We start from the raw sequence: 23,960 nt of genomic DNA, 5'->3' as shown, positions 1-23,960 counted from the left end.
ATTCCCTGTGGTGGCCCACAAGTTCCTACATTGTCTAGCCCCTATGCCTCCTTTCCATCCTCAGCTGGAGCCAAAGACCCTCTCTCCTCTCTGGTCTAGCCACACTGACCTTTTAGTTCCCCTGCTCATCACACTCCTTCCTGCCACTGAATTTAGCACAGACTATTCCATCTGCCTACAATGTGGATCCCTTGCCCTTTCATGTACTTCTGCTCATCATCAAATGTCACTTCCCCAGGCATGTATCCCTTACTCCCATGACTGACGCCAAGTCAATGGCATCCTCCTTGCCTGGTATTATTCATAAGTGTCACTCTTTGTGTTATTAATTGATTAATATCAATCTTTCCAAATAAGCTCTCTGAGATCAAGGTCCATATCTGATTTTGCCTCGTTGTTTTGTCCCTAGTCCTTGTAAAGTTCCTAGCCCACAATAGGCACTCAAATGTCTATTGAATGCATGAATGATTTAATGTCTACATAGAACAACAGCAGGTAAATATCCTCTAAAAGTGTCATTGTGTGGTTGTTATGGAGTAAATGACAATAGTAACAGTGGGCAAGTGACTGTTGCTTAGGAAGGGTCAACACACAGCAGGAGAGCAGAGTATGTGTGGCTGTACACAAAGCACCCAGGAGCAAGCTCTCCTCTTGGAAGAGGATCCCAATCCTTCTGCAGCCCCAACACCCACTTTATCATCTAAGAAAATGCCAAAAGAATGTCAGTGGCACTTCTATCTCCTCTGTTGAGTTTCATTGGAGCTTGTAGGTGTATTTCCAAAGAGTTCATGCCAGCACCTTCATATTTAAGATATTACAGGTTTGGCACCTACTACCCACCCCAATCCAGCTTTTAAAAATGATTTTACTTATCTATTTTTAGACAGAGGGGCAGGAAAGGAGAAAGACAGAGAGAGGAACATCAATTGGTTGCCTCTTAAATACACCATCCAGGGACCAAACCCACAACTTAGGCATGTGCCCTGACCAGGAATAGAACCAATGACCTTTTGCTTTGCAAGATGATGCCCAGCGAACTGAGCCACTCTGGTCAGGACCCCAGTCCATCTTTAAATTGAATTAGAAAAATAAAGAAAACAACTTTGCACCTTTAATTGCAAACTGTAAAGATGATACATTTAACTCAAATATATTTGCTTGCTCTTGAAAAATATTTGTAAATCAAAATTGATGGTGACAATTTGTTTAAATTATCCCTGGGAGAGGAAATTGTTTATGTCACTCAAATATATAAAATTATGACTAATAAATGACAGATATTTTTTCTCATGTAATTCACTTTAGGGGACCTACTTTAATTCAAAAACATTTTTGAATGCTTAGCCCAGAGTGGAAGACATGGGGATAACCTGCATAAGTTTGCTTTCAAAAGCCTCAGGAACTGGACTTTAAGTCAAGATGGAGGTGTAGACAGAAACGTTGTGTCTCCCTCCACAACTAAGAAGGAATACAACTACCTCAAAACTAGAAACAACCAGAAGTTCCAGAAAAATCAAACTGCATGGAAGTCCAGCAAACAAAGATATAAAGAAGAAATACCTTATAGGAGGGCTGAGGCGGAGAGAATGCAGTGTGGTGGCGGCAGCAGCAGGCCAGCAGAAAGCGCAGTCACACATTTTAAAGTCAGGAGGGATACCTGGGTAGTGCTCCCAGCTCCTCACCAGACCTAGAAGCTCATGGTCCCATCACCGGAGAAAATCAAGCTTCATTGCTTCTGACTATGCAGACCAATGGGGGTTGAAGTGGAGGCAGAAACTGCCGGTCTCTCAGCAGAGTCCACTTGTTTAAAGGACCCTCACAGTCCTAGAACATCTGCAGACCCACCCACTCTGGTAAAGATGGCCAGGGCAGCAGTGAGAGGGGCACCAGTCCAGTGCAGAAGTGGGTGAGGTGCCTGGAAAAGAGGCGAGTACTGGACAGGCGGCATTGTTCCCTCTCTGACCCTCCCCCGCATATGGTGCCACAATGTGGTGAAACAGGTCTCCCTCTACTTACGAATCCCTAAGGCTCTTCCCCTTACAATATAACAGGAGTGACAGCACTACCTGGGACATGTCAGAATGAGGAGACAGAGAAGTATAGCCCAAAACAGGGAAAAGATCAAGGTTCCAGTGGGAGAACTAAGCGATGAGGAGATAGCCAACCTAACAGATGAGGAGATAGACAACCTAACAGACACAGAATTCAAAACACTGGTGATAAAGATGCTCACAGGCTTGACAGATGTGCTTGAGTATGGCAAACGCATAAGAGAAGAAGTGAAGGCTATGCTAAGTGAAATGAAGGAAAATCCACACAAAACCAATGGTGAAGGGAAGGAAACCAGGGTTCAAATCAATGATTTGGAACACAGGGAAGAAAAAAACAGTCAACCAGTGCAGAATGAGGAAGCAAGAATTGAAAAAAATGAGAAAAACTTCCCAAATTTTGTGTAGGAGATGGACATACTGGTCCAGAAAACGGAGGGTCCTGGGCGAGCTGGACCCAGAGGGGACCACACCAGGATGCATCATGATTGAGATTCCAAAGGTGAAAGGTAAAGAGAGTCCTGGAGGCAGCAAGAGAGAGGCAGAAAGTTGCCTACAGGGGTTGCCTATAGGATTATCAATCAGCTGATTTCTCAGAGGACACTTTGGAGGCAGGAAGGGACTGGCAAGCAGTATTCAATGTGATGAAAGGCAACCTGCAACCAGGACTGCTCTATTCAGCAAGGCTATCATTTGGAATAGAAGGGCAGATGAAGTGCTTCCTATACAAGATAAAATTAAAGGAGTTCATCATCACCAAGCCATTATTATATGAAATGTTAAAGAGACTTATGTAAGAAAAAGAAGATAAAAACTATGAACATTAAAATGAAAACAAACTCACAACTATCAACAACTGAATCTAATAAAAACAAAATTCAACTAAGCAAACCAGAATAGGAACAGAATCATAGGTATGGGGATCATTTGGAGGGTTATCAGTTGGGAAGGTGTAGGGAGAGAAATGGGGATATGATGCCAGTATTAAGAAGCATAATAAATTGGTACAAAAAAGGCAGGAGGAAGTTAAGAATAATATAGGAAAGGGTGAAGCCAAAGAATTTATATGTACAACCCATGGACATGTACTAAGGGTGGTGGGATTGCTGGAGGGAAGGGGGTTACTGGGCAGAGGGGAGCAAAGGGGGAAAAATTGGAACGATTGTAACAACATAATCAATAAAATATACTTTTAAAAAAGAGCCTCAAAAACTAATGGAGGAGGCTACAGAGTAGAAAATAATACAAGCAATGTGGCAAGTGCATGTTATATAAAGTGAAAAGATGGCACATCCTTTGTCCCATAAAGTAGATAATAATTATGCAGTTTTTAGAAAATCAGGAGGAACTCCCCAAGAAGACCATAAAAGGTCAAGGATATCATAGAGTCCAGCTTCCTAATTTTACTAGTAGGAAAAATGATCTCTTCACAAGTTGATGCCAAAACTAGATTTTGATCCTAAACATTCCCTTTAAGGATATGGTACAACCAAGGATATATGTTAAAGATATGATCAAATTTCATTGTTCTTATTGGCTTTCTCAAAATCTCTCCAGACTTTGAGAAATAAAATATCAAGTAAACATTGATATGGTCTTTTTAAGAGAGTATCTCTTCCTACCTCCCATCTAGACCCTTTCTAATCTCGTATATCAGGTGAAATAACTTCCCAAATTGAGAATCTGACCATGTCATTCCCTTCCTTCTCAGTGCTCTTAGGGTAACAATCTGAGTTGCTAAGGCTCAGTCATATTTTGGCTCTGGCCTATGACTGAAGCCTCACCTTCCACCACTATCTCCTTCTTTCTCCAGGTTCCAGCCACACTTTACTTCCTTTGGCTCTTTATTCATGCCATGCTTTCTCCCATGACAGGATCTTAGCCCATTCTGTTTCCTCTGCTTGAAGCACTCTTCCTCCTATTTCACGTACTGATTCATTAGGCTCAGAGAAAATGCCAATACTCTGACCTGCAGAATAAGTTCATCCTCCCCTGCCCTCCATATGTGCTCTGCTGTTAACTCTTTATTGAACTATCTGTCTTCTACAATAGCCTCTAAGACCCCAAGAGTTCAGGAACCTGTCTCTATCATTCACTGATGCATCCCCACTCCCCAGCACAATGCCTAGATTCTTAGATAGGAAGGCTACACTGCCAGAACAAATAAACCTCAAACCTCAGCATTTTACAGAAGAAGCAAAAGAAGTTATGTTTCCTTTTTCTGTGACAGTCCAGTGTGGGGCTTTCAGGTCGATATCAGCTTTACTTTATACAACTGTATAGGGACACAGGGTGCTGGGGATTGTGGCTTTAACATGTGGCTTCCAAAATATCCCTGATCATTTCTACCTTAATCTGTTGGAAATGGGATAAAAGGTGGAAGAGTATACATGGAAGATGATCAATTCTATTCTACTTTTTTTCCATTGGCAAGAATTTAGTCACATGGTCACATGAATACACAAAAGACTAGGATATGTGGGCAAGCCATTGTCAGGCACTTTACCTAAATGTGGCTAAGAAACAAAGAATTGTAACAGACAGATAAATGTCTCCTCCACCAGAATGCTCAGTGAATATTTATTGAACATAATTAGTCTTTAATTCATTGTATTGTTATGCTAGTATCAATACCCAAACTCCAAGAATTATTGTTTCTTTCATTTTGTTGGCAGCATTTCAATATCCAAACAACTGGCTTCAATAAAAGGTAAGGTTTGGGGCAACTGAGATGTATGTGTTTCTTCTCTACTATGACAGTATGCAAAGACTTAAAAATAACAGGACATCAGAGAATGCTAAAGATGTAAGGGAACTGTTGATAAGTCATCAAACGTTCATTGTGTTCTTTTTCAAGATTTGCAAAATGAGGTCCAGTAATAGAAATTAGTTCACCCAAACTTGGCCCATTAAAAGCCAAGTTATGATGGATCCCAACTCCTAAGTCATTGTGATTCCTACTCAGGCCATTTATCTTTCCGTTGCAGGTATCCTCAATAAGTCCAGAACAAGACAGTTAACATCTAACATCTAATTTGTGAATGTTTTGTGGAACTCAGGATACAACCAACCCCAAACTGCCTCTGTTGATTGAGAGAAAACAGTGTGGCCAGCTTCCAAAGTATAAATATTTGTCCTCAGAATTCCATTTTATAGGTAAAATATTTTTAGACCTAACACTATTGCCATGAAAATAACAATATAAGAAAAAGTCAGTTGTGTACTTGGATCATTATTTCATCCCAAAACATGTGACTTAAAATGTTTACAGAGAAACAGGCAGAGCTGGATATTACTATATTGCAGTTATTTTTCCTCCTAGATGTCTAGCCAGTGTCACCAAAGGAGACTCCTATTTTTATTTAAATAAGTCTTCATCTTGATGAAAATACTATTTTTACACTATCACAACATGATACCCATTATTTCTGTTTTATAATTTACACAATTTTAGGTATTTTTGGTAATTTCTATGACAACACCATGTCCATAACATAATAAATATTTATGAGATTTCTAATACTTCCTCCTTATGAGAGGTTAAGGGTGGAGATTGTAACTCTACCACCTTCACTGACCCCTCCCCACTTACACATACACTCATTGTTCCCAGCACCAGACTCTATATTTATGCCACATTTATCCCCATGCCTTAAGGAAACACAGGATCACTATGGCTTATCTTCCCAGAATGTGTTTTATTCAATTGTAAGTAATTTTAAATGTTATTAATTGATATTAGATATAGGTAGATCATGGAATAAAAGCCAATATGAACCTACATGTTTTTCTAGTTATGTAGTCTTATACCCTTAATCTCTTGGAGGGTGGGAATGGAGAATGAGAACATATTTGCCTTGAGCATTCAAAGTTATTTTACAACAGAAATAGTTTGAGAAGTTCTAGAGGATTTTATAAATGGCTGATCTAGCAAGAAAAAGAAAGAGATCTAGTTTTTAATTCTTACATATACTACCTATGTGAACTTAGACTTTTCTCCTGTATGTCTTCACTTCCAAAAATAATAAATATTACAAAAAGTTCTAAAATGAGGTGATTTTGACAGCTTGCTGTACTGAGAGCTGTGTTTCTCTTACAGTAAAGTATCAAAAACTTACTATATCAAATGTTGAATGTTTAGGGTTCTGTGATTCAGGGCAAGTGAGGAGAAAAATGAAGAGAATTGTTCTGAAGTTCAAGTCAGCTCAGTTCAGCACATGTAAACTGAGTCCTACAATATGCCAGGGCCTAGGAATGAGCACGGATAAGTAAGATGCACCAATTGTTCTCAGAGAATACACAGTCTAGAACTGCACTGTCCAATATGGTAGCCACTAGCCACATGTAGATATCAAACACTTAAACCAAGGTTAGTTTGAATTGAAATGTGCTATAAGTATAAAGTATTCAATATATGTCAAACTTAGGAGATGGTAAAAAAGGGTAACATATTTTAATCATCTGTATTGATCACATTTTAAAATGATATTTTTGATAATTTTATGTTTCTTTTTTACTTTTTTGATGTGGCTACTAGAGAAGTTTAAATTATTATTATAACTCACATTACATGCTTTTGGATAGCACTGTTCTAAAAGGTAATTCAGACAAACAGTTTTTAGTGTGAGGTTGTGAAAAGTTTATATTTAGAGAAGTAATAAGCACAAAGGTGGGACATATAGCCCAATGTCAGGGTTTGGGAAAGTGTCCTGAAGAATACACCGCCTGAAAAACAACATCTAGAGGCAATATGCATCATGATTAGGGACCAGACTCATTGTGTGACCTTGAACAAGCTACTTAAGCTCTCTGTGCCTCAGTTTTCCCCTCTATAATGTAGGGATGATACTGAAACATACCTCAGAGGGCTGATAGAAGATTTAAATGAGTTGACTCATGTACATTCCTTGGAGAATGAGCTCTATAATCATTCATTACTATTGTCTGCCAGAACCCAAGCTCCAGGAAGTCAAAAATTATTCTCCTGATATTGCCCACTGCCTTATCTCCACAACTAGGGTGATGAGCCAGCAATGAATACTTGCTAATAAATTCTTTTCTTTTGAATTTTTATTTTAATATATTTTATTGATTATGCTATTATAGTTGTCTCAATTTCCCTCTTTGCTCCCCTCCACTTGGTTCCCCCATTCATTCCAGCAACCACCTTCAACTTAGTTTATGTCCATGGGTTGTGCATATAAGTACTCTGGCTTCTCCATTTCCTATATTATTCTCTTTTTTTTAATATTTATTTTATTTTTATAAATTTTTATTTTATTTTATTTATTTTTTTTTTAATTTATTTTGGTTTTTCAATTACAGTTGTCCCCTTTTCCCCCAATTTCTCTCCCCCACCCAGCCCACCCCCTCTCCCGCAATCATATCCCTCCCCGCTGTCCATGTCCATGAGTCCTTCATACAGGCTCTTTAATTAAACCCTTCCCTTACTTATCCCCCTTCTCTCCCTCTCCCCTCCCCCCTATTGACTGCTACTCTGCTCTTTGTTCTATTTAGTTCCTTTGTCTGTGTTGTTCTTTAGTTTCCTGTATTAGGTGATATCATATGGTATTTTTCTTTCTTTGCCTGGCTTATTTCACTATGCATAATTCTCTCTAGTTCCATCCATGTTGTTGCAAATGGTAGGAGTTCCTTCTTTCTTTCTGCTACATAGTATTCCATTGTGTAAATGTACCACAGTTTTTTGATCCACTCATCTACAGATGGGCACTTAGGTTGTTTCCAGCACTTAGCTATTGTAAACAGTGCTGCTATGAACATAGGGGTGCATAAGTTCTTTTGAATTGGTGTTTCAAGATTCTTCGGGTATAATCCTAGTAGTGGAGTCGCTGGTTCAAAAGGCAGTTCCATTTTTAATCTTTTGAGGTAATTCCATACTGTTCTCCATAGTGGTTGCACCAGTCTGCATTCCCACCAACAGTGCAGTAGGGTTCCCGTTTCTCCACATCCTCGCCAGCACTTGTTGCTTGTTGATTTGTTGATGATGGCCATTCTGACTGGTGTGAGGTGGTATCTCATTGTGGTTTTTATTTGCATCTCCCTGATGGCTAATGATGTTGAGCATTTTTTCATGTGTCTATGGACCTTCTGTATGTCCTCTTCGGAGAAGTGTTTGTTCAGGTCCCTTGCCCATTTTTTAATTGGGTTGTTTGTTTTCTTGATGTTGAGTCGTATCAGCTCTTTATATATTTTGGAAATCAGTCCCCTGTCTGTGATGTCATTGGCAAATATGTTTTCCCATATGGTTGGTTTCCTTTTCAATTTGCTGTTGTTTTCTTTTGCTGAGCAGAAACTCTTCAGTTTGATGTAATCCCATTTATTTATTTTTTCCTTTATTTCTCTTGCTTTAGGAGATGTATCCGTGAAGAGATTGTTACGTGAGATATCTGATATTTTCTTGCCTATGTTTTCCTCTAGGACTTTTATGGTGTCACGGCTTACATTTAAGTCTTTGATCCATCTTGAGTTTATTCTCGTGTGTGGTGTAAGTTGGTGGTCTAGTTTCATTTTTTTGCAGGTCCCTATCCAGTTCTCCCAGCACCATTTGTTAAAGAGGCTCTTCTCACTCCATTTTATGTTCCTTCCTCCTTTATCAAAGATTAGTTGACCATAGAGGCCTGGGTTTATTTCTGGACTCTCTATTCTGTTCCACTGATCTATATGTCTGTTCTTATGCCAGTACCATACTGTTTTGATTACAGTGGCTTTGTAGTATTGTTTGATATCTGGTGTTGTGATTCCTCCTGCTGTGTTCTTCTGTCTCAAGATTGCTTTTGCTATTCGGGGTCTTTTTTGGTTCCATATGAATTTATGGAGTATTTGTTCTATGTCTGTGAAATATGTCATTGGTATTTTAATAGGGATTGCATTGAATCTGTAAATTGCTTTGGGTAGTATGGCCATTTTGATGATGTTGATTCTTCCCATCCAAGAACATGGTATTTGCTTCCATTTATTTGTTTCTTCCTTAATTTCTTTCTTCAATGTTATGTAATTTTCAGAGTACAGGTCTTTTATCTCTTTGGTTAAGTTTACTCCTAGGTACTTTATTTTTCTTGTTGCTATAGTAAATGGTATTTTCTTTTTTGTCTCTGTCTCTGCTATTTTATTGTTGGTGTACAGAAATGCCTTGGATTTCTGTATATTTATTTTGTACCCTGCGATTTTGCCAAATTCACTTATTATATTGAGTAGTCTTTTAGTGGAGTTTATAGGATTTTCTAGGTATACTATCATATCATCTGCATATAATGAAAGTTTCACTTCCTCTTTCCCAATTTGGATTCCTTTTATTTCTTTTTCTTGTCTGATTGCTGTGGCTAGGACTTCCAACACTATGTTGAAAAGGAGTGGAGAGAGTGGACAACCTTGTCTCGTTCCTGAGTTCAGGGGGAATGCTTTCAGTTTTTGTCCATTGAGTATGATGTTGGCCTCAGGCTTCTCATATATAGCCTTAATTATGTTAAGATATGCTCCCTTTATTCCCATTTTGCTGAGTGTTTTCATCATAAATGGGTGTTGAACTTTATCAAATGCTTTTTCTGCATCTATTGATATGATCATGTGATTTTTGTCTTTCATTCTGTTTAGGTGATGTATTATATTTATTGATTTGCGAATATTAAACCATCCTTGCATCCCTGGAATGAAGCCCACTTGATCATGATGTATGATCTTTTTGATGTGTTGCTGGATCCTGTTTGCCAATATTTTATTGAGGATTTTAGCATCGATGTTCATCAGTGATATTGGCCTGTAGTTTTCTTTCTTTGTTGTGTCTTGACCTGGTTTGGGGATTAGGATAATACTGGCTTCATAGAAAGAGTTTGGGATTTTCCCTTCTTCTTGGATTTTTTGGAACAGTTTGAGGAGGATAGGAGTTAGTTCTTCCCTGAATGTTTTGTAGAATTCGCCTGTGAAGCCATCCGGTCCAGGGCTTTTGTGTGCCGGGAGATTTTGGATTACTGTTTCAATTTCCTTCTTTGTTATTGGTCTGTTGAGACTTTCCACTTCTTCTTGATTCAGTTTTGGAAGGTTGTATGTTTCTAGAAATTTGTCCATTTCTTCTAGATTGTCAAATTTCTTGTCATACAGTTGTCTGAAGTAATTTCTAACTATCATTTGTATTTCTGAGGTATCAGTCGTGATTTCTCCTCTTTTATTTCTGATTTTGTTTATTTGTGTCTTCTCTCTTTTTTTCTTGATTAGACTGGCTAGAGGCTTGTCGATTTTGTTGATTTTTTCGAAGAACCAGCTCCTAGTTTCGTTGATCTTTTGGATTGTTTGTTTAGTCTCTATGTCATTTAGTTCTGCTCTGATCTTGATGATTTCATTCCTTCTTCTTGCCCTAGGCTTTGTTTGTTGTTGTTGTTCTAGTTCTTGTAGCATTGTGGTTAGGTTTTTTATTTGAGATTCTTCTAGCCTTTTCAGATATGCCTGTATTGCTATAAACTTCCCTCTCAGGACTGCTTTTGCTGTGTCCCACAGGTTTTGGGTTGTTGTGTGCTCATTATCATTAGTTTCTAGAAATTTCTTGATTGCTTCTTTGATGTCATTGTTAGCCCATTCATTATTTAATAGCATGTTATTCAATCTCCATGAGTTTGGGTGTCTTTGATTTTTTTCTCTGAGGTTGATTTCTAGTTTCAAGGCATTGTGATCTGAAAAGATGCTTGATATGATTTCAATTTTCTTGAATTTGTTGAGGCTTGTTTTGTGACCTATCATGTGGTCTATCTTTGAAAATGTCCCATGTGCACTTGAAAAGAATGTATATTTTGCTTCTTTGGGGTGAAAAGTTCTATATATATCAGTTAGATCCATGTGGTTTAGTGTGTTGTTCAATGCCTGTATATCCTTGGTGTTTCTTTGCTTTGATGATCTGTCTATTGTTGATAATGGAGTGTTGAAGTCCCCTACTATGAGTGTGTTGTTGTTGATATCCTTTTTGTGGTCTTCTAGTATTTGCTTTATGTATTTGGGTGCTCCTATGTTGGGTGCATATATGTTTATCAAAGTCATATCTTCTTGATGGATTGTTCCTTTAAGTATTATGAAATGTCCTTCTTTGTCTCTTTTTATTGTCCTTGCTTTGAAATCCATTTTGTCTGATATGAGAACTGCTACCCCGGCTTTTTTTTCCGGTCCGTTTGCTTGGAATATTTTTTTATATCCCTTTACTTTCAGTCTGTGTAAATCTTTTGTTTTGAGGTGTGTTTCTTGTAGACAGCAAATATGTGGGTCCTGTTTTCTTATCCATTCCGTTACCCTATGTCTTTTAATTGGAGCATTTAATCCATTTACATTTAAGGTTATTATCGACGTGTATTTATTCATTTCCCTTTGTACCTCTGTTCCTCTCCTCTCTTGTTTTTTCCTAGAACAGTCCCTTTAGCATCTCTTGCAATGCTGGTTTGGTGGAGATGTATTCTTTCAGTCTTCCTTTGTCTGAGAAACTCCTTATTTCACCTTCTATTTTGAATGAGAGCCTTGCTGGGTAGAGTATTCTTGGTTGTAGGCCTTTGTTTTTCATTGCTTGAAATATTTTTGACCATTCCCTTCTGGCTTGTAATGTTTCTGTTGAGAAATCAGTTGATAGCCTTATCGGAGCTCCCTTGTATGTTATTTGCTGCTTTTCTCTTGCTGCTTTTAGGATTCTCTCTTTGTCTTGGAATGTTGCCATTTTAACTATGATGTGCCTTGGAGTGGGTTTTTGGGGGTTCCTCTTGATTGGAACTCTCAGTGCTTCTTGGACTTGCATAGCTTTTCCTCTCATCAGGTTCGGAAAATTTTCTGTCACTATTTCTCCTATCAGATTTTCAATTCCATGTTCCTTTTCTTCTTCCTCTCGTATTCCGATGATCCTTAAATTATTTTTCCTAATGCTATCCTGTAATTCCCTTACATCTTGTTCATATTTTTTCAATCGTTTTCCATTTTGCTGTATTGTCTGGGAGTTTTTCTCTACATTATCTTCTAACTCACTAATCCGATCTTCTGCTTCGTTTAGTCTGCTTTTGACTGATTCTACTGTGTTTTTCAGTTCAGAGATTGTATTCTTAAGTTCTTCCTGGTTCTTGTTAACGATTTCTATGTCTTTTTTTATGCTGGTGTAGTTCTCTGCCAGTTCCCTGTAATTTTCTTGGAGCTGCTGGTAACTTCCTTGAAGGTTGTCATAGTTGATTTTAAGGATGTCGAGTATATTGAGCTTCTTTACCACCATTGTTTTGAATTCCATGTCTGACATTTGGGCTATGTCTATTTCGTCTATCTCTCTTTCTGAGGATTCCTCTTTTCTTTTCATTGAGGGGTTATTTTTGCGTCTTACCATGTTGGATTCTTTTTGTTTTTATTTATTTATTTATTTATTTATTTATTTATTTATTTATTGGGGGGGTAGTCTGCTTTGACTTCCCTCCTTTGTGGTGTAATATTCTTTATCGAAGGTCTGGGAGTTTCAGTGGTGCAGTCTCTTTGATATCCTGAGCCTGATGGTCTTAAGTTACCCTTTATGTCGTTTGTTTATGCTGTTCGGTTATATTTCAGATGTTCTTTGATAGGATCTTCCTTCTGGCTACTTGGTTGAGAGTCACTCTATCTGCTTTGTCTTGAGTTCTTTTGTGGATATGCTGTTAAAGACATAAACACACAGCCCAGGCAGGAGACCCACACCCACAGAAAGTATCCCCCACTCTATCCTGCTATCGTTAGCCAACTAGCCCGTATTAATATAAATGTAAAGAGATTTGAGCTTTTATACTATAAGAAGAATAGATACGAGTTGTTTTTGGGGAGGAAAAATATAATTTTTGATAGAGGGGTTGATAGATTAATAATAGTTGAGACTGTGCAAGCCAGTTAGTAATATTTACATTGTATGTTAAGAAAAATAGAAGAAAAGGATAGAAAAATACTTAGTATAGTAAGAAAGTGGGATTGTATTGTATTTGGGTTTATATAGTAATTATATTGTATTATTTAAAGTAATAGGGGGGCTAAGCTAGACACACAAACGAATAAACCACTATTAAAGAGAAAGGATGAGAAGGAGAGGTTATATGCAACACGTTAGAGATAAAGTTTGTTATTATTGGAAGAGGTGGAGGAAAAACACTCCCCCAAAAAATCCCCAAGAAAATAGGAGAAAGAAAAGAAGAAAGAGAGAAAGAGAAGAAAATAAAAAATTTACCACAACCCCCCCCAAAAAACCCCAAAAGGTTAGCAAGAAAGGAACAAAGAAAGATAGAAAAGAAAGAATACAGAAGAAAGAAAAAAGAGAGAGAAAAAAAATTGAACCAAAAAAAAAATATATATATATATATATATATATATATACCCCCCAAAACCCCCCCCAAAAAAAACCCCAGGAAAAGAATAAAGAAAGAAGGAAAGAAAAGAAATTATTAGGAAGAAAGAAAGAACAAGGGAGAAAAAATTTGGGAGAAAAAATTTGGAGAAAAAAAAAACGATGTTTTTACTCCGTTTTAGCCTTGGTGTGTTGCCTTCTTTTTCTGGGTCCGCAGCTGGTCTAGTGTGGCAGGTCAGAGGTTCTTGTTCTTTTGCCGGACTGGTGTGCGCACCCGGTTTCCGCTATGGTGCGCGCCCACGATTGCCGGCGCGGCGCGCTACCTTGCTGCCCGCTGTAGCCAGTTGAGGTGCCCTTGCGCGTAAGCCCCTGCGCGCTCTGACGGCCCGAGAGTTTGCCCCGCGGTTGGAGCCCACTGCTGCCGGGCCGCGGCAGTTCCCCGTTCGCGCCGAGGTGACCCTGCCCGCGCGGACGGCCCGAGCGCTTTCCCCGGGATTGGCTCCTTCTTTCGCTGGGGCGCGGCAGTTCCCCGTTCGCGCCGAGGTGACCCTGCCCGCGCAGACGGCCCAAGCGCTTTCCCCGGGATTGGCTCCTTCTTTCGCTGGGCCGCGGCGGTTCCCCGTTCGCGCCGAGGTGACCCTGCCCGCGCGGATGGCCCGAGCGCTTTCCCCGGGATTGGCTCCTTCTTTCGCTGGGCCGCGGCGGTTCCCCGTTTGCGCCAAGGTGACCCTGCCCGCACAGGCGGCCAGAGAGCTCCCACTGACCCCGGGCTGAGGTGCTTTCACGCTCGCACGCTGCCCCGTGCCCTCAGTCCCGCTGAGCCGAGCTCCGGGAGTTGGTCTCTTGCCTCTTAGGGCAGGGCCAGGGACACTTGCGCTCAGTGGAATCGAGCGTCCGTGGGTCGCCGCCTCTCGCTGTTCCCGTGCTGCAGCCGCCCGCCTTCCCTCACCCGTCTGGGCGGGCACAAACAGAGCCTGCGCTAGTGGTCTGCTTTCCGGCCTGGGGCCCTGCGCCCACGGGAGCTGTCTAGGGGTGTCTGTGCACAGTCCTCTGCGTGTTCAGTGGGCCCTCCCTGTGCCCGTTGGGGCACTGATCTTATGTCCGTTGGGGAATGTCCGAGGGACGCCTGGACTCACGGCCCCGCGCACCTGGGCCAGTGAATGAGAGCACTTCCCTATGTGCGCCCCCGCGACCCAATGGTAGGGTTGAGGAGTGGATTAGCGCGCCCCTGCGCCTGGGCTCCTCCAGAACGGCCTACCACACCCAAACTTTCCTCCCGTCTCCACCATCCACTAGAGAAAAATATAAAGGAGAATTATGTTCTCACTTGCCCGGTAGCACGCTGTCTCCTGTCCTTCAGCGCCAATGCCACTTGGTCGAGTCCCGTCTCTGCCAGCGGGCAGAGATCCGCTCTCCGCCTGACTCCTCTCTGGGGTAGCCTGTGGTTGCCAAAAATCCTTTGTGTGCTTCCCGCCACAGCTCGGGCAGCCGCCCCAGTCAGGAATCCCGTTTCGTCCCCTTTTTCTCCGCTATCCTCACTAAACAGGTTGTTCCCAGATGGATTTTCTCTAATCCAGCAGTGCCTTGGCTCAACTCCCGCCAATGTCCAGCTGCTCACTGAGATGTTCTGTCTGCAATTAGACCAAACTGTAGACGGGTCTCCGGAGCCTAAAACCGCAACCTCTCCTCACTCCTCCGCCATCTTACCTCTCCCCTTATTTTATTTTATTTATCTGCTTTTAGAGAGAGGGGAAAGGAGAAATAGAGGGAGAGAAACATCAATGTGTGGTTGCCTCTCACGTGCCCCCAACTGGGGACCTGGTGTGCAACCTAGTCATGTGCTCTGACTGGGAATCGAACCAGCGACAGTTGGTTCACAGGCCAACAGCAGCCAGGGCCTATACTATTCTTAACATCCCTCTGTCTATTTTTTTTTTTTCTACCAATTATGCTTCGTAATCCCTAAATCTTTTCCCCCATTCTCTCCCATCCCTGATCCCAGCTGATAGCCCTTCAAATGATCTCCATATCTATGATTCTGTTCCTGTTCTAGTTGTTTGCTTAGTTTGTTTTTTTAGATTCATTTGTTGATAGTGGTGAAGTTGTTGCCATTTTAATGTTCATGGTTTTTACTTTATTTTTAAATATATTCTATTAATTATGCTATTACAGTTGTCCTAATTTTTTCCCCTTTGCACCCCTCTGCCTGGTACTTCCCTTCCCCATGGTAATCCCTCTTCCTCCCTTAGTTCATGTCCATGGGTCATGAGTATAGATTCTTTGGCTTCTCCATTTACCTTATTATTCTTGATGTCTCCTTGTCTATTTTGTACCTACCAGTTATGCTTCTCAACCCCTGCACCTTTTCCTTCATTCTCCCTTTCCCCCTCCCAGCTGTTAACCCTACAAATGATCTCCATACCTATGATTCTGTTCCTATTCTAGTTGTTTGCTTAGTTTATTTTTGTTTTTTTAGATTCATTTGTGAATTGTTGTGAGCTTGTTGTCATTTTACTGTTCATAGTTTTGATATTCTTCTTTTTCTTAAATGGGTCTCTTTAACATTTCCTGTAATAAGGGCTTGGTGATGATAAACTTCTTTAGCTTTACCTTGTCTGCTCTTCTATTCTAAATGGTAGCATTGCTGGGTATAGTAATATAGGTTGTAGGCCCTTGCTTTTCATTGCTTTGAATAGTTCTTTCCAGTCCCTTCTTGCCTGCAAATCTTCTTTTGAGAAATCAGCTGACAATGTTATGGGAACTCCATTGTAGGTAACTCTCTTCTTTCTTTTTCTGCTTTTAAGATTCTCTCTTTATCTTTAACCTTTGGCATTTCAATTATGATATGTCTTGGAGTAGTCCTCTTTGGGTCCAATTTGTTTGGAACTTTCTCTGCTTCCTGGACTTGCATATCTATTTCCTTCACCAAATTAAGAAAGTTTTCTTTTATTATTTTTTCAAATACATTTTCAATTTTTTGCTCTTCCTCTTCTCTTTCTGGCACCTCTATAATTCAGATGTTGGTACATTTGGAGATTTCTCAGAGGCTCCTTACACTATTCTTGTTTTTTTTTTTTTAATTCTTTTTTCTTCTTGCTATCCTGGTTGAATGATTATTTCTTCCTTTTGTTTCACATTGTTTATTTGAATCCCAGCTTCACTCTCTACTGTTTTTTTTCCCTGTAGATTATTCTTTATTTCACTTAATGTAGCATTCATTTTTTCCTGGGTATTTTTTATTTTGTTCCTGTACTCTCAATGACTTCTTCGAGCAACCATACTCAATGAGTTTTGAACTCTGCATCTGATAAGTTGGTTATCTCCATTTCATTTAGTTCTTTTTCTGGGGGTTTGTTCTGTTCTTTCCTTTGGGCCATATATCTTTGTATCCTCAATTTAGCAGCCTCCTTGTGTTTCCTTCTGTGTATTAGGTAGAGCTGCTTTGACTCTCTGTCTTAGTAGCATGGCTTATTGTAGAAAAGGCATCTGTAAGTTGTGTGAAGAGGAGTCTTATGTAATCACCAGGGTGGGGCAATTCCCTTCACTGCTTTGTGGCTCTGTGTGGAAGGAGGGCTTAGAGAGGGGACAATGCCACTGCCTGGCTTCTGGAGGCTTTCCCAGCACTTACCCTCTGTGACTAGTGCCCTTCTAGCTGTTTCCCCAGTGCTGAATCCCAGAGGGGATACTTCTGAGTACATTTTAAGTCCATGTGGGCCCTTTAAGCAGAGGCTTCTGAATATCTGGCAGTTTCTTCCACCATCCAAATCCCCACTAGTTTTTACAGAGAGAAGTTATGGGGATTTATCTTCCTGGTGCTGGAACCCTGGGCTTTTCAATCTGGCCTGGGGCTGGGGTCACTCACTTTCAAGGTATCCCTCCTTATTTTTATCTACCACACATGAATGTCGGACCACCCATTCCACTGCTGCAGCCTGTCTGCACCACACTACATCTCTATGCCTCTCTGCCCATCTCTGCCTCCCACCCCTCCTACCCATCTAGATGACTGTGGAGCATATACTGATTTATAGTCAGGGGAAAACATATGTTACATTTAAATGAGTGGAGAAGGAAGAAAGCTGGCCATTATAATGGAGTCCTCATCTATGGAGCAATCAGACATGAATTTCAATAGAGGGTTGGAAAATTTCTGTACTTCACAGCCTTGTAGGGATGTCCTTCCAAAGTGATATTCTGAAGTGGCAGATCTTTCCACTTTCAAAACTTTTCTCTGTCACTTCTGAGCAATGTGATCTTAATATTCTTAATCTCTCCATGTGTCAGTTTCCAGTGTGCAAAATCGAGGTAGTGCCTACCTCTCAGGTTTTACTAAGCATTAAATAAGATTATGTTTGAAAGGCACCTGGTACATAGTAAGCAAGGAAGGTGTCTGTCATTGTTTGCAAGCTTATTTGCAGCTTGGAAATTCACCCTTTACTCACCAGAAGGGCACAGCCAAGAGGACAAGAGACTACTGTTCTCTGTAAGAAGTCTCAGATCCAGTAAAGCAGCTTATAGTAAGCTCTTTATCTAATTATTCTTAGTCATTAAGAAGTTAACTGGTCAAAAGTTTTAAAGAAATATTTACCTTCTAAGGAATTAGGCTCTTTCCTCTAAGCATTTTGCTTTTTAAAGACAGTACTATTTATAAACAGAGCTTAACATCGTCGTCGTCGTCGTCGTCGGCAGCCGTCCGTCTCGAGAGACGATGGTGTAGCTTCTTAAGAGTCTATCTGCACCGCCGAGAATGGCTGTGCAGTCCGACTCGGGGGTGACACGGTATCTGTCTCCTCCCGTGTTGAATCGACATCTTGTGATGACGCTGGAGTGTCCTCTCCAGTGAAGCTGAAGCTACAGAGCCTGGGCAGGGTGATATGGAGGGTCTGCTGTTGCCCATGCAGCAGACCCCCCCTCTCTTCGCAGCTGAAGGGTCCAAGGGAAAGACGGAATCAATACAGCTTGGCTTCAGGTGCGCCGCAGGAGTTGCCGGTGTTGACTACAACATCAAACCGCCTTAGGGACTCCGGCTCCGGATTTTCTGTCGGGGTTTACTCCCTTAGCCTTTCCCCTGAAGAGGTATGCTGCAAGGCAGCGGAGGTTTTTTGGAATCAGAGTTTTCCTTCTCTGATGTGCCCTGACTGGAAGATCGAACCAGCGACACTTAGCTCGCAGGCCGATGCTCAATCCACTGAGCCAAACCAGCCAGGGCAGAGCTTAACATAAGACACTTTAATTCAAAGTTACCACACCCCACCAACTCAAATACACACACCCCAGGAAAGGCAGACACAAGCTAAAAGAAATATGCCCATCTTCCTGTATTTTGATGAGAAGGAAAATCTTCAGTCATTTAGGAAAATCTCATTTTAATGCAGGTTTCCAGGTATGGCAGAGGTGAAGTGATGGAGGGAGAAAGAGGGAAAAACATAATTCAAAAGGCAGGGAATTTTTCTAAAGCTGGGCTTCTAGGCTAGATAGAGGGGCAGCCATTAGGCACACAGGAGGAAGCAGAAAATATAAGGCACAAGCTATAGGCCCCAGTGAGACTGATGATCAGAAACCAGGGAGGAAGTCAAGGAGTAAAACATTCATTTGTAAAGCACCTACTATGTGCCATAGAAAACAAGACAGGCAAAAAAAAAAATCCCTATCTTCATATGTCTTATATTTTCAACATGGATCCAAATTCAAGTTCTATCACTTTCTAGCATTGTATCCTTAGAAGGATCATTTTCTTTCATCACTGATAAAGTGTTATAATGCTGGAGAAACAAACTGGGTTCATGGACTAGAAGAGTCAGTGTAATAAAGACATCAATTATCCCTAAATGTCTTCCTCAGCTGAATGCAATTTCTCTCAAAATTTAAGGTATTTTTGAAAACAGTTAAGCTTATTCTAAACTTTATATGGAAAGAAAAAGTCCCTAGAATAGCCAAAATAATTTTTAGAAAGAACAGTGTCAGGAATCACTCTTTCTAATATTAAGACTTACTATATACCTATAGCAATTGAAACACTGTGAAAAAGAGTTAGACACATAGTTCAATGAAACAGAAGAGGTGACCCAGGAATTGACTGACACAAATGTGCTCAACTGATTTTTGATAAAGTGGCAAAAGCAATTCAATGAAGAAAGAACAGTTTTCAATAGTTGGTGCTGGAGAAATTGGTCATCCACAGGTAAAAATGAACCTCAGCCTAACTACCACACATTATACAGAAACTAACTCAAATGGATCACGGATTAAAATGTAGAAGATTAAGTTATAAAACTTCTAATTATGCACAGAAAAAATTTCTCATAGAATAATAAACTGATAAGATGGACTTTATAAAAATTAAAAACATTTCTTCCACAGAAGAGTCCATTGAGAAAATATAGGCAATTTACAGACTAGGGATGATATTTTCAAATCACATATCCTATCAAGGACTTGAGTCTAATACATGCAAAACTCTAAAGCCTCAAAAATTGTTTTAAATTCAGTTATAAAATTGGCAAAATCATGGAGAAGCAGAATAAGTGCAGCGAAAACTACAAAGAACTCCAGGGAAACTACAAGGAAATCCAGAAAAACTACAAGAAGCTTACTGAGAATTACACCAGCATAAAAAAGGACATGGAAGCTATCAATAAGAGCCAGGAGGAAATGAAGAATATGATCTCTGAATTGAAGAACACAGTAGAAGGAATTAAAAGCAGGCTAGAGGAAGCAGAAGATTGGATCAGTGAGCTGGAGGACGATGTAGACAAAAACTCCCAGACAGTGCAACAAAAGAAGAAAAGACTGAAGAAGACTGAAGAGGCTCTAAGACAGCTCCAGGACAACATGAAATATAGTAATATCCATATCATAGAAATTCCAGAAGGAGAAGAAGAAGAGCAAGGGATAGAAAACCTCTTTGAAAAACTAATGACAGGAAACTTCCTTAACATGAGGAGAGAAAGAGTCACACAAGTCCAGGAAGCACAGAGGGTCCCAATGAAGTCAAACCCCAAGAGGCCCACTTCAAGACACATCATAATTAAAATGGTAACATACCAAGACAAAGAGAGAATCCTAAAAGCAGCAAGAGAGAAACAACCAATAACATACAAGGGAGCTCCAATAAGGCTATCATCAGATTTCTCAGCAGAAACACTACAGGCCAGAAGGGAATGGCAAAAAATATTCCAAGCAATGAAAAACAAAGGCCTACAACCAAGAATACTCTACCCAGCAAAGCTCTCATTCAAAATGGAAGGTGAAATAAGGAGTTTCCAAGACAAAAAAAATGTTAAAAGAATACATGTCTACCAAACCAGCATTGCAAGAGATGTTAAAGGGTCTGCTTTAAGAAGATGAAGAAACAGAGAGAAACAGAGAGGAACACGAGTACAAAGGGGGGAAATGACAACGAATAAGTACTTATCAGTAATAACCTTAAATGTAAATGGATTAAACGCTCCAATCAAAAGACATAGGGTAGCTGAATGAATTAGAGAAAATGACCCACATATATGCTGTCAACAAGAGACACACCTTAGAACAAAAGATCTACACAGATTAAAAGTGAAGGGATGGAAAAAAGTATTTCAAGCAAATGGACATGAAAAAAAGCTGGGGTAGCAATGCTTATATCAGAAAAAAACAGCTTTCACTGCAAAGGCCATAAAAAGAGACAAAGAAGGACATTTCATAATACTTAAGGGAAAATGCATCAAGAAGATATAACCCTTATAAATATATATGCACCCAACACAGGAGCACTCAAATACGTAAGAAAAATTTTGAAAGACTCCAAGAAAGATATAGACAGCAACACTCATATCAGGGGACTTTAACACCCCATTGTCAACAATGGACAGATCTTCGAAGGAAAGAAACACCAAGGTTATTGAGGCACTGAACAACACTCTAGATCAAATGGACTTAGTCAATATATATAAAACTTTTCACCCCAAAGGAGCAAAATATACATTCTTCTCAAGTGCACATGGAACATTTTCAAAGACAGACCACATGGTAGGACACAATACAAGCCTCAACTAATTCAAGAAAATTTAAATTATATCAAGCATCTTCTCAGATCGCAATCGCTTAAAATTGGAAATCACCCTCAAGGAAAATAATCAAAAACACTCAAACTCATTGAGAATAAATAACATGCTATTAAATAATGAATGGATTAACAATGACATCAAGGAAGAAATAAAAAAGTTTCTGGAAACTAATGATAATGAACACACAACAACCCAAAACCTATGGGATACAGCGAAAGCAGTCCTAAGAGGAAAGTTCATAGCAATACAGGCCTACCAAAAAAAGCTAGAAGAATCTCTAATAAAAAATTTAACCCTACAGCTACAATAACTAGAGGAAGAACAACAAGCAACGCCCAGATCAAGTATAAGGAAGGAAATCATCAAGATCAGAGCACAATTAAATGACATAGAGTTTAAACTAACAATTCAAAAGATCCAACAAAAGTAGGAGCTGGTTCTTTGAAAAGATAAACAAAATTGACAGGCCTTTAGCCAGGCTCATCAAGAAAAAAAAGAGAGGACCCAAATAAATAAAATCAGAAACAAAAGAGGAGAAATCACGACCGATACCACAGAAATACAAAGAATTGTAAGAAATTATTATGAAAAACTGTATGGCAAGAAATTTGACAACCTAGAGGAAATGGACAAATTCCTGGAAACATATAGTCTTCCAAAACTGAATCAAGAAGAAGCAGAAAGCCTGAATAGACCAATAACAAATAGTGAAATTGAAGCAGTAATCAAAAAACTCCCAGCACACAAAAGCCCTGGACCAGATGGCTTGACAGGTGAATTCTACAAAACATTTAGGAAATAACTAACTCCTATCCTCCTCAGACTATTCCAAAAATTTTAAGAAGAGGGAAGACTCCCAAACTCGTTCTATGAAGCCAGAATTGCCCTAATTCTAAAACCAGGTCAAGACACAACAAAGAAAGAAAACTACAGGCCAGTATCGCTGATGAACATAGATGCTAAAATCCTCAACAAAATATTGGCAAACCAGATCCAGCAACACATTAGAAAGATTATACACCATGATCTAGTGGGATTCATCCCAGGGATGCAAGGATGCTTTAATATTCACAAATCAATAAACGTAATACACCACCTAAGCAAAATGAAAGACAAAAACCACATGATCATATCAATAGATGCAGAAAAATCATTTGATAAAGTACAACACCCATTTATGACAAAACTTTCAGCAAAATGGGAATAGAAGGAGCATACCTCAATATAAGAAAGACCATATATGAGAAATCTGAAGCCAACATCATACTCAATGAGCAAAACTGAGAGCATTCCCCCTGAGGTCAGGAACAAGACAAGGATGTCCACCCTCTCACTCCTATTCAACATAGTCTTGGAAGTTCTAACCACAGCAATCAGACAAGAAAGAGAAATAAATGGCATGCAAGTTGGAAAAGAGGAAGTAAAACTGTCATTATTTGCAGATGACATGATAGTGTACATAGAAAACCCTATAGACTCCATAAAAAAAAATTACTCAAACTAATAAGTGAATTCAGCAAAATAGCAGGGTACATAGTCAATATTTAGAAATCAAAGGCATTTCTGTACACCAACAATAAAATCTCAGAGATAGAAACTGAAAGAAAAATCCCATTTACCATAGCAACAAGAAAAATAAAGTACCTAGGAATAAACTTAACCAAGGAGGTAAAAGACCTGTACTCAGAAACTATATAACACTGAAGAAAGAAATTAAGGAAGATACAATTAAATGGAAGCATATACCATGCTCATGGATAGGAAGAATCAACATCATTAAAATGTCCATACTACCCAAAGCAATTTATAGATTCATTGCAATCCCTATTAAAATACCAATGACATTTTTCACAGACCTAGAAAAAATAGTTCAAAAATTTATATGGAACCAAAAAAGAGCCCGAATAGCCACAGCAATTTTGAGGAAGAAGGACACAGTAGGAGGAATCACAATACCTGATATCAAGCTATACTACAAGGCCACAATAATTAAAACAGTCTTGTACTGGCATGAGAACAGACATATAGATCAATGGAACAGAACAGAGAGCCCAGAAATAAACCCAGGTATATATGGTCAACTAATATTTGACAAAGGGGGAAGGATTATCAAATGGAGTGAAAAGAGCATCTTCAACAAATGGTGTTGGGAGAATTGGACAGGGACATGCAAAAAAATGAAACTAGACCACCAACTTACACCATACACCAGAATAAACTCAAAATGGATCAAAGATGTAAATGTAAGCCGTGACACCATAAAAGTCCTAGAGGAAAACATAGGCAGGAAGATTTCATATATCCCATGTAGCAACATTTTCACTGATGCATCTCCTAAGGCAAGGGAAATAAAGGAAAGAATAAACAAATGGGACTACATCAAACTGAAAAGTTACTGCTCAGCTAAAGAAAACATCAGCAAGATGAAAAGGAAACCAACCATATGGGAAAATATATTCGCCAATGACATCTCAGACAAGGGATTGATCTCCAAAATATATAAAGAACTCATATGACTCAACACCAAGAAGACAGACAACC

At 39.6% G+C, this 23,960-nt stretch overlaps 1 protein-coding gene across 1 annotated transcript in view; it reads left to right on the top strand.

The window, feature by feature from the left end:
• The first annotated feature begins 609 nt into the window (after positions 1-609).
• Positions 610-23,960, top strand: part of SNTN (sentan, cilia apical structure protein) — a 34,183-nt gene continuing 10,832 nt past the window's right edge. The window contains exons 1-2 of the mRNA XM_090284925.1: positions 610-725; positions 4,724-4,758. Of these exons, the coding sequence (XP_090141051.1) occupies positions 610-725; positions 4,724-4,758 (151 nt within the window). The remainder of the gene's footprint in view (positions 726-4,723; positions 4,759-23,960) is intronic.

Source organism: Furipterus horrens, unplaced genomic scaffold (assembly GCF_987537825.1).
Source record: "Furipterus horrens unplaced genomic scaffold, mFurHor1.1.pri manual_scaffold_7, whole genome shotgun sequence".
Taxonomy (NCBI): domain Eukaryota; kingdom Metazoa; phylum Chordata; class Mammalia; order Chiroptera; family Furipteridae; genus Furipterus; species Furipterus horrens.
The sequence above is the reverse complement of the archived record's forward strand: the minus strand, read 5'-3'. Positions and strand labels throughout refer to the sequence as shown.